The sequence below is a fragment of the Artemia franciscana genome, chromosome 12 (genome assembly GCF_032884065.1).
Source record: "Artemia franciscana chromosome 12, ASM3288406v1, whole genome shotgun sequence".
NCBI lineage: Eukaryota > Metazoa > Arthropoda > Branchiopoda > Anostraca > Artemiidae > Artemia > Artemia franciscana.
The window spans coordinates 27,453,612-27,465,583 of record NC_088874.1 but is presented as its reverse complement, the minus strand read 5'-3'; the positions used below and the strand labels follow the sequence as shown (position 1 = coordinate 27,465,583).

Genomic DNA, 11,972 nt, shown 5'->3' with positions numbered 1-11,972 from the left:
TGTTTATTATCATGGTTATCATCAGGTTGCACATGCTCTTCATCAGTGCTGATTAATTTTGTTATCAGCTTTTGCTGATTTTGTCACACAGGAAGTCATTAAACGTTTATCCTTTACTATTTTATTTTTTCGTTGCCGCTTTACGGTGATTTGGAAATGATCTTATGAAAGAAAAGCGAACAATCTATAGCTTGACTTTTTATTACTATACCCCAGATAATAGACAAGTTTCTGACCTGACGGTTTACCTTACTTCTCTGAATAAAATATAAATGTTCACGATATTCACGACGAACGGAATAAAAGTGAAATTAAGTTTTCGTATTTTTGTATCCTAAAAACAAAATGTTATTTTTAAAACAATGTGAATAAGCCTTGTCTAAATTTAGTTCCTACGCAAAAAAATGTACAAGTTTGAGTCGTGGGCTAAAGTACTAAGGACATCCAAATAAAAACATCTTTTGCCTCCTAGAACCGTAAAGGTTTATTCAAGAGGAAATCATGTTTTTTTTTTCTATTGGTTGTTTCAAAATTTTAAAGTTTTTAGGCAGTGCCAGATTTTCGTCAGTGTTGTCAAGTTAAATCGTAAAAATAAATGAGCAAAATTGATTAGGATAAATTTGACAGCACTTTCTGTTTTTAAAAAATCAAACACTAGCAATCCGCTGACTCCTGAAGGCAACTACACCTTCAAAGGAAAGCTACACTTTCTTAAGTTGTTTTTGTCATATGTTTCTTTTGTCAGCCACGTTTCTCTTTTTCAAATTTGGTACCCATTCCTACTAAAGACTGCTTAGTTACATACAAAGTTCTTTTTTCAATTGAATTTAAAGTCTTGGTTTTTCATTATTTTTTAAACGTATATGCGGCTGTTTCAAGTTTCTACTTCACCAATTCAAACCACCAGGCATCATTTTCGTTGTCCTTAATACTTCAAGCAACTCCAAAAGAAACTAGTGATTGAAATGTTTTTCTGCGAAATTGTACTATTTTTGAGCCTTAAACCCGCCTCCCTCCCCTAGAAAAGTGTTCGAATTTTCTATGTGTTTGCTTGAAAACATTGAAGTTCAATTTGGAACTGAATTGAATTCTGAATTGTGAGAAAAAGCTCTAGCTCAATTATGTAAGTATCAAGGACATCAAAATCAAAATATTTTGGCCTTTGGACCTATCTTAGCTCTATTTATACCTTAATACAGCGATTTTCTAAGCTTTTTCTATTGATTGTTTAAAATTACGATTGTTCTGGATACCCGGCTAACTGACCGTATTTCAAACAGTAGGCTGTACGAAAAATGCGATTCAATTCCGCTTTCTTGGGCTGTAATGAGAGGAAGGTTGAGATGGCTAGGGCACGTTCTGCGGACGAAGGATGACAGATTGCTGACGATTGTCCTTTTCAGCCAACCATCTAGGACAAACGGGAAGCAGGTCGTCCGCAGTTGGAGTGGGATGATGTCATAAAGAAATATTTAAGAGAAATGGGAACTTCCTGGGAGGGAATAAATAGGGAGGCTTTGAATATATTGGGAGGGAGGAGGAGCGTGCGTAGCTGTGTTGGCCTTAGGCAGTTTGGTGATGCAGTGAGTTATTACTAGTGGCAGTAGCAGTAATTTAACATATAATAAAATAGCATTTGGAATATAAATGTTTATAACAAGAAACATGTAATAATACAATAATTTAATTACTATCTTTAAAACGTATGCATCAGGTGTACAAGTACTCTGAGGAGCATGTGCCTATAGCTCTCACCGATCAAAATTTGTACTTCATAATTGTTCACATACTTCATAATTTGTTCTCCCCAAGTCTAAAAACGACATTCGAAAACTAGCATTTATTACGGCGCTTAACACTTCGCATCACTTACCGATTAGAAACGTTTCCATTGTTACTAATAATAGTAATCTTAAAATAAGCGATTGGGACAGCCTTGAACTGGCTACATTTCAAAGTGTCTCCGACTTTATTTGCCACCTTGTCACTCTTAAATTTTTAAACAAAAAAAATTAAAACTAGTATAAAGAACTCAAATATCATCTGATTGGTTTTCTGTGTGAAATTCTGGGCCACTAAAAGGAACGAAAGTAAATCGAGTCACAAAATTGGGTTACAAGTTTTTCTTTCGTTTCTCTCCGGTCAAACCTATGAAGAAAGTAAAAAGTTCAAAACAGGGATGAAACCTTTTTATTGACAGTGAACAGATACAAAATTTAACTGGATATTTCGAACACATATACAGTGTTCATCATCGGCAGTACAACTAAAAGACATGAATAAAGCCAAACAAAATTTATACCTAATAAACTAATTACATATAGTTTATTGCTCTTATTTTTTTCAATGCAACAGCGGAAGCCAGTCTCTTTGACCTTTTTGGTTCCGGTTCATTAGATTTATCTGACGTATTACGTGGACAGAGGTCATAGCTTTTAGATGAGGTGATATTTACTTTATTTGAACTTAGTAAATTATCATAAATTGAATTCAATCCAAATTCACATGTATCTCTGTTTATGGAATTATTCTTGAATAAAATTTTCTTAATTTCGATTGTTTCCCTAAAAACTTGCTTTAAACCTTGGTCCCTAGAAATCAAAGAAACATTTTCAAACAAAATAAAATGATTTGGAAAATTAAAGATATGTTCCGAGAGGGCCGACGTGAAATCTCCAGGTTTGGTATTTTGCTTTAAAGACGATGAAATAGAATTATGATGTTATGATTTTTCGTCATGGAAAGGCAGTGTGGTCTTCGAAGTTATCTACAAACCTATGAATTGTTTAGCTTTAAGTGGACTTCTGTTTAATACAATTAATTTCCCTTCATTCATTTCCCTCCCTCATGGGTCAAAATTTCCCCTTTTCAGATTGAGTCTGTTGACTGGGCTTTTGAAAATCTTGGTGAAAATGGATCATCAGGTCAACTGAAGAGCCTTAGTGATTACATTGCCAGCAAGCACTTTGACCTCGTTATCAACCTACCGAGAAGAACTGCTGGCAGTAGCAGAGTTTCATCTTTCACTTCAGGCTACCAAAGATCAAGAGGGTACATCACACGAAGAATGGCGGTTGACCTTGCTGTGCCACTGGTCACAGACATCAAGTGTGCAAAGTTGTTGGTAGAGGTAAGATGTTATGAATTATCCTTAGATTTTGAGTTTAACGATTAACTAACTGTATAAGACTGGATTCTTTCTATCTTCGTAATACTATTTTGTGTCCTTCTTGTCTAGGGGCTCTTATAAAGAAAACAGTTTAATAAGAACGTTCTTACTTTATGACAGGCAGAAAATGTTTGTCATACACATTTTGTAGGTCACTTTGAATTTAATTCACGTTTTGGCCACTATAATCTTGTTTGCATGTACTCGTATTTGACAATTTTGTGTATTTAAATATTCTGGAAAGCCTAAAAAATAATTTGCAAACAGAAATAGTTCCTATTGACCAACCAAGGCACTTCTCAACCCTAGAAGTGTCTATGCTGCCTTACTGAATATAGAACAAAAAAAAAACTTTATTAAATATGCATTACCTTTAAAACAGGTATTTGCGAAGCTTTGTTGACAAGGAAATGTTAATAGATGATGTTGGATATTCTATCATTTAAAAACGGGAACGTGGGAAAAGTTAATATAGGATACTCATATAATTTTAAATAAAACAAAAATATTGGAAAAACGTAAATTAAAGTATTTTAAAATGCATAAAAATACGTTTGATCTAAAGCGCCAAGTATCAGCGGAAGTTTAATATAAAGTGGGGTCCAGCGTATTTCCTCTGGAAAATTCTCCCCTCAAAACACTCGTCCCGCGGAAAGTTTTCCCCTCGAATCACTCCCCCTCCGGAAAATCCCCCCTCGAAACACTCCCCCGTGGAAAATTTCCTCCAGACAATTCCCCCTGTAAAATTGATCAGCCGAATATAAATTAACATAAATGAAAAGAATGAATAAAAGAAGGGATTCTTTAATATTCCACCTATATCTTAAAACGCATATAGAATATATGGTGTAGAATATAATCTATGGGATTTATTTTCATACTTTATTTCTTTTAATTCTTCTTTATGTGTTTTTGGGGACTGGAGGCGGCTGAGTTATTATTGCAGGGTAAAATAAAGGTTAAAGAAATTGATTTGCTTACTTATTTGAAATTAGGAGTACGGTTCATCTTAAATTTTCTTGGTTATACTTCGAATTTTGACTCCATCCTAGTGAAATAAATTTAAACAAGCTCCATATCGGTGCCAAATCCAGTCCGCGGGAAGTAATTATTACAATGTCCATGCCTGTCATTTCTGTGAACTTCCATCATAGGATAAAATATGTGCCGAAATCCTAGAGACTAGTGTGTATTCTCCTGATGAGTCCTTGTGTTGGGTTGTCGCCACTGAATTATTTGTCTTTTTTTACTGTTTTTTATGGCACTTGGTATTAACCAAGTGACATATAGCGATCGCAAATTCTGTCGGTCTGTCTGTCTGTCCGTCTGTCTGTCCCGGTTTTGCTACTTTAGGCACTTCCAGGTAAGCTAGGACGATGAAATTTGGCAGGCGTATCAGGGACCGGACCAGATTAAATTAGAAATCGTTTTTGGGATCTGACCATCTGGGGGGGGGGGGGTTAATTCGGAAAAATAGAAAAACTGAAGTATTCTTAACTTATGAACGGGTAATGGGATCTTAATGAAATTTGATGTTTGGAAGGATATCGTGTCTCAGAGCTCTTATTTTAAATCCCGACCATATCCGGTGACATTGGGGGGAGTTGGGGGTGGGGGAACCTAAAATCTTGGAAAACGCTTAGAATGGAGGGATCGGCATGAAACTTGGTGGGAAAAAGAAGCAAAAGTCCTATATACCTGATGACATAACTGGAACAGATCTGCTCTGTTTGGGGGAGTTAGGGGGGGTTAATTCTGAAAATTAAAAAAAAATGAGGTATCTTTAACTTACGAAGGAGTGATCAGATCTTAATGGAATTTGATTTTTGAAAGAATGTCGTGTCTCAAAGCTCTTATTTTAAATCCCAACCGGATCCGGTGACATTGGGGGGGGGGACAAAAAATCTTGGAAAACGCTTAGAGTGGAGGGATCGGGATGAAACTTGGTGGTAAAAATAATCAAAAGTCCTAGATACGATTGATATAACCGGAGCAGGTCCGCTCTCTTTGGGGGAGGGGGTTTAATTCTGAAAAATTTAAAAAATGAGGTATTTTTAACTTGCGAAGGAGTGATTGGATCTTAATGAAATTTGACGTTTGGGAGGATATCGTGTCTCGGAGCTCTTATTTTAAATCTCGACTGGATCCGGTGAAGGGGAAGCTGGGGGGGCGGAACCTAAAATCTTAGAAAACGCTTAGAGTGGAGGGATCGGGATGAAACTTGGTGGGAAAAATAAGCACAAGTCCTAAATACGGGATTGACATAACCGGAACGGATCTGCTCTCTTTGGGGGAGTTGGGGGGAGGGTTAATTCTAAAAAAAATAGAAAAAATGAGGTATTTTTGACTTACGAAAGAATGATCGTATCTTAATGAAATTTCATATTTAGAAGGACCTCGAAACTCAGATCTCTTGTTTTAAATCCCGACCGGATCCAGTGTCGCTAGGGGGGGGACCGGAAATCTTGGAAAACGCTTAAAGTGGAGAGGTCCGGATGAAACTTGGTGGAAAGAATAAGTACAAGTCCAAGATAGGTGACTGACATAACCGGACCGGATCTGCTCTCTTTGGTGGAGTTGGGGGGGTAATTCGGAAAAATTAGAAAAAATGAGGAATTTGTAACTTACGAACGAGTGATCAGACCTTAATGAAAATTGATATCTAGAAGGATCTTATGCTTTATAACTCTCATTTTGAATCTCGACCGATCCGATGACATTGAAGGGAGTTGGAGGGGGGAAACCGGAATTCTTGGAAGCCGTGAAAATCGAGGTATCTTACGAATGGGTGATCGGATCTTAATGAAACTTGATATATAGAAGAATTTTATGTCTCAGATGCTCCATATTCACTTCGATTCGGATCGGGGAACATAGAGGGTTGGAGGGGGGAAATAGAAATCTTGGAAACCGGAAATCTTGGAAAACGCTTAGAGTGGAGAGATCGGGATGAAACTTGATGGGAAAAATAAGCACAAGTTACAGATGCGAGATTGACATAATTGGTATGGATCCGTTCTCTTTGAGGGAGCTGGGGGTTGTTAATTTGGAAAAATCAGAAAAATTGAGGTATTTTTAACTTAAGAACTGGTGACCGGATCTTAATGAAATTTGATATTTAGAAGGAACTCATGTCTCAGAGCTCTTATTTCAAATCCCGAACAGATCTTTTGACATTGGGGGGAGTTGCAGGGGAAACCGGAAATCTTAGAAAGCGCTTATAAATTTTGTAGATACGTGATTGACGTAACCGGACTGGATCCGCTCTCTTTGGTGGAGTTAGGTGATGGTGTTCAGTGCTTTGGCGAGTTTGGTGCTTCTGGACGTGCTAGGACGATGAAAATTGGTAGGCGTGTCAAAGAGCTGCACAAACTGACTTGATAAAGTCGTTTCCCCAATTTTTTACTTACGAGTGGGTGATCGGATCTTACTGAATTTTGATATTTACAAGGACCTCGTGACTCAGAGCTCTTATTTTAAATTCCGACCGGCATTAAGCCTCTGATTTTCCTGTTAAAGCAATCTATTGATTCTTAGAATTTTGCTAGAGCTCATACCATATGAGCTCTTGGCTCTTCCGACCTCGTCACAAGTGCCATATGAGCTCTTAGCTCTTGTTAATATTTGTTATATGATGACTTATACTTAATTACGACACGACTGCCTGTCCATGGATTATTCTTTATGGTTGATTGTGTATGGCTATGCTGTTTGACCTATGGAATGGGATGGATGAGTAAGGTTAAGGCCTCATTCAAGTACTAATCTATATTAATTACGAAAGTAGGAAAACAGTCTTCCTTTCTTCTTCTGTCTTTATTTTTGCTTATATATTCTTTTTTATTTTGTTTTTTTGTTTTTTTCTGGTGTATGTTTTTTTCTGTGTCTCTTCTGTTGCATTGGTGATTTCTTTATATATATATATATATATATATATATATATATATATATATATATATATATATATATATATATATATATATATATATATATATATATATATATATATATATATATATATATATATATATATATATCTATATATATAAAAATAAGTTGTCTGTGTGTGGATCTGTGGATCTGTGGATCAGGTGAAATAAAAAAGCTAAAAAACTAAAAAAACTAAAAAAAGGCAAAAACTACAAAAAAAACTAAAAACTAATAAAAAAAATAAAAAAGCTGAAAAACTAAAAAAACTAAAAAAAGGTAAAAAACTAAAAAAACTAAAAACTAAAAAAAAACTAAAAAAAAGGAAAAACTGAAAAATAAGCTAAAATAAAGGTAAAAACCAATAAAAAACTAAAAAAAAAACTGAAAAAACTAAAAAAAGGCAAAAACTACAAAAAAAACTAAAAACTAATAAAAAAAATAAAAAAGCTAAAAAACTAAAAAAACTAAAAAAACTAAAAAAAGGTAAAAAACTAAAAAACTAAAAACTAAAAAAAAACTAAAAAAAAGGAAAAAACTGAAAAATAAGCTAAAATAAAGGTAAAAACCAATAAAAAACTAAAAAAAAACTGAAAAAACTAAAAAAAGGTAAAAAACTAAAAAAACTAAAAAAAAACTAAAAAAAAGGAAAAAAACTGAAAAATAAGCTAAAATAAAGGTAAAAACCAATAAAAACTAAAAAAAAAATAAAAAAGCTAAAAAACTAAAAAAATTAAAAAAACTAAAAAAAGGTAAAAAACTAAAAAAACTAAAAACTAAAAAAAAACTAAAAAAAAGGAAAAAACTGAAAAATAAGCTAAAATAAAGGTAAAAACCAATAAAAAACTAAAAAGAAAAAAAGGAAAAAACCAAAAAATATTTTCATCTAAAAAACTAAAAAAAACTAAAAAAAAATTTCATCTAAAAAACTAAAAAAAACTAAAAAAGGTAAAAACTAAAAGAACTAAAAAAGAAAAAAATAAATGACGACACTCAAAGAGAAAGCGACCAGGACAAAAGGAATGTTCGATTAGCAATCAACAAAGCACCGGGACACAGGGAGTATAAATGACGACCAGGACATAAGTAAAAAAAAAAAAACTAACAAAACTAAAAAGAAGGTAAAAACTACAAAAAAACTAAAAAGAAAAAAAAAACTAAAAACTAATAAAAAAACTAAAAAATCTAAAAATCTAAATAAACTAAAAAAGAAAAAAAAAGGAAAAAAATAAAGGAGAAAAACAAAACTAAAAAACGAATGTATATACAGACCGGGACACCGGGATACAAATGACGACCGGGACACAGGGAATATAAATGACGACCGGGACACAGGGACACAACTACAACGGGGACACCGGGGGTACAGGGGGATATAAATGACGACCGGGACACCGGGACAGGGAATGGTCGATTAGCAATCACCATCAACAAAGCTCAAGGGCAATCATTAGAATCATGAGGTATAGATCTGAATACAGATTGTTTTCCCATGGACCATTATATGTTGCATGTTCAAGAGTCGGTAAACCTGACAATCTATTTATATGCAAAGACAATGGGACAGCAAAGAATGTTGTATATTCGCAAGTTTTACGTAGTTAAAACCATATATATATATATATATATATATATATATATATATATATATATATATATATATATATATATATATATATATATATATATATATATATATATATATATATATATATATATATATATATATATATATATATATATATCTATATTCACAGGTGGGACATAGGGACACAACTACAATGGCGCGTAACGACTTACGCGCGCGGGGGGGTTGGGGGGGCGCGAAGCGCCCCCACCAACTAGGTGTTGGGGTGGCGCGAAGCGCCACCCCAACAGCTAGTATATATATATATATATATATATATATATATATATATATATATATATATATATATATATATATATATATATATATATATATATATATATATATATATATATATATATATATATATATATATATATATATATATTTCAACAACAAAACAAACAAACAATTCAGTAGAACAATCAGAAATCTCTCACAAAGGCTACACGACCTGTAAAAGAGGAGGATCATGAAGCGAAACTTTCAAGTTTTTAAATTGTTAAACACATAAAATGCGAAAACACCTACTCGCAACGGAAAGCAGAGAGACAAGAAAAGAGAAGAAGTTACAGAAGAAAAATGACTTCATTCAAATATGACATTGGAATGAGGTGATGCAGGACTCCACAAATCTGGCGGAAGGAAAAAAAAGGAAAAAAATAATAACCCTATATAATAAATTAAAGCTTAGAAATGAAATCATGAGAAATCACCCAGCATATTATTGAAACCATTTTTTTTATATGACCATCTAGAAACAAATAATAAACCGCTTATAATAAAAGGCAATTAGTGGAAAAATCATAAATGTAAAAATAAACAAAAAATAATGATAATAAAAGATTCTCTGACGATTTATAAATTAAAACTATTTTTCATTAATCAATCTCCGGACGCTTGAATGTGCCAAATGAATTCAGCCCCGAGCAACAGCTTGAAGCGTACTCTATACTCTTGAAGATGCAACAAGAGGGCTAAAATCAGATCAAACGCAGAGCGTGGCAACGACTCTTGTATTACCAAAACACCACAGGAAATATAAGGAGCTTTCAGATACAAAAATAGGAGGCTGAAATACAATTGGAAAAGTTCCATGTAACCGTTTAAATGTAAGCGAAGTACATGCAAGGACATTAACTGAACGGGAGATTTCATAGGGGTTTAACAGCAGATGGTTTTGCAAGCTTTATAACTAGAAACAAACACCAAAAACAAGAAGAACAATAGGGAATTTCTCAAGATAGCGGGAAACAAATTAGAATGAATATTTCAGCCCTATATCCACGGGACGGGGTCAGTGGCGTGACTCTGTAAGCTTAGCCAGAGTCGACCCAGCTCTAAATGGGTACCTGGAGAAATCTGGGGAAAGTAAACAGGGAGGGTGTGCGAAAGCACAGGATGGCTGGCCCCCAACCCCCCATTGCACTTCCTGGCTGAAGGGCCAAGAAACGGAGATCAGCACCGCCGGTACGGACTATAAAGTCTAATGCCGTATCCTATATCCCAGGGCCGTCCTCAGCAATGCAAAAATATATAAGAAGAAAAAAGTTACAACATAAAATCAATAAAACTAAAATGAAAAATTTCTCAAAACAGTCCCAGCATCCTTACTTCAGCGAAGTTCAACCAGAACTCTAGTCCTAGTCCAGGACTCTAGACTTATAACTAGTCTGACTTTCTCAGGAAGAGACGCTAAACTCTGCAAATTTGACTAGAAGGTTGACGTCCAAACGACAGGACAGTAAGAAATATATGATTGAATCAAGGTAAGGAAAAGAAGGCGTAGAGTAGATCCAGGGACTGTGTGCTTCAGCTTACGTAAGATACTAATATTCTTGGCAATCTTAACCTTTAAAGCATTTACGTGGAATTTGTAAGACATATTTCCATTAAGATGGATTCCAAGGAATTGGAAATAGCTACTTCCAGATCTAAGGAGAATACCACGTGGCGTGTGTATCGGAAGAATATTCAGAAAACTAGACTTTGAAAAACTAGACTTTGAAACGTTTAGGCCCAAATATTTCGTATTAAACCATGAAAGAGCCCTCTCAAATAGAGAAAAAAGATTTTCCTCAAGTGAAATCCTATCGTAGCTAACGTACAAGTCAACTCAAAAAAATATTAAGATTCTTCCAAGGAAATGAAGGAAATTCTGCAGCTTCCTAGGCTGTCAAATTTCGGTGGCTCGGTGCAAAAATGAAGCCATAACTTGACCCGATGTAAAAACGAGCTAATTCCTTACTAAGAGAAAAAATTAGCTAAATCCTAATCCCAGTGTAGTAATTAAGAGGTCGACTTATCCATAGGCGCAGCATCGGTTAGGTGGTCGTCATTTAAGATTTACACCTTTTTTTTACTTTCAGTGATCAGTGATGTCATGTACGGAGAAAAAAAATAAATGCATTATTATTTCTGTTACTTCTAAACTTGACTGAAATTATTATCAATTTGAAAATTTTCGTCTTATCATTCAGTTTTCTTCGATTACCTAATTGGATAGTACAGAGATATGCGCCGTAAAAGATTTTGAACAAGAAAAGTGAATTTAGACGATATTGAATAGTTATCTGACATTATAACTTCCATATTTTTTGGTCCAAACAAGAAAAAAGATACCTGCAAAATTATGGTACTGCTTTTGAAAAATAGACTTTGAAAACTATTTTATTACAATCTTTATTATCGCTTTTTTAGTTCTGTTTATTACTTTTAGAACTTACAGTTCCGAAGACTGCAAATTAAAATTCGATTTCTGAATTAGTTATGTTAAAACTTACAAAACCATGTGTAAATTAGAGGAGGAGTAAAAATAAGGAATTCAGTTTCTAATTTAAATTACATGGAATTAATAAGGAATTCAGTTTCTAATTTAAATTACAAGGAATTAATAAGGAATACAGTTTCTAGTTTAAATTGTAAAGAATTAATAAGGAACTAATTAATAAGGAATTCAGTTTCTAATTTAAATTACATGGAATTAATAAGGAATTCAGTTTCTAATTTAAATTACAAGGAATTAATGAGGAATACAGTTTCTAGTTTAAATTGTAAAGAATTAATAAGGAACTAATTAATAAGGAATTCAGTTTCTAATTTAAATTACATGGAATTAATAAGGAATTCAGTTTCTAATTTAAATTACAAGGAATTAATAAGGAATACAGTTTCTAGTTTAAATTGTAAAGAATTAATAAGGAACTAATTAATAAGGAATTCAGTTTCTAATTTAAATTACATGGAATT

The 11,972-nt window shown here is 33.6% G+C and overlaps 1 protein-coding gene across 1 annotated transcript in view; it reads left to right on the top strand.

Moving 5' to 3' along the window:
* Positions 1-11,972, top strand: part of LOC136033939 (multifunctional protein r-like) — a 248,362-nt gene that overhangs the window by 161,993 nt on the left and 74,397 nt on the right. Inside the window, exon 21 of the mRNA XM_065714958.1 lies at positions 2,873-3,130. Coding sequence (XP_065571030.1) covers positions 2,873-3,130 — 258 coding nt within the window. The remainder of the gene's footprint in view (positions 1-2,872; positions 3,131-11,972) is intronic.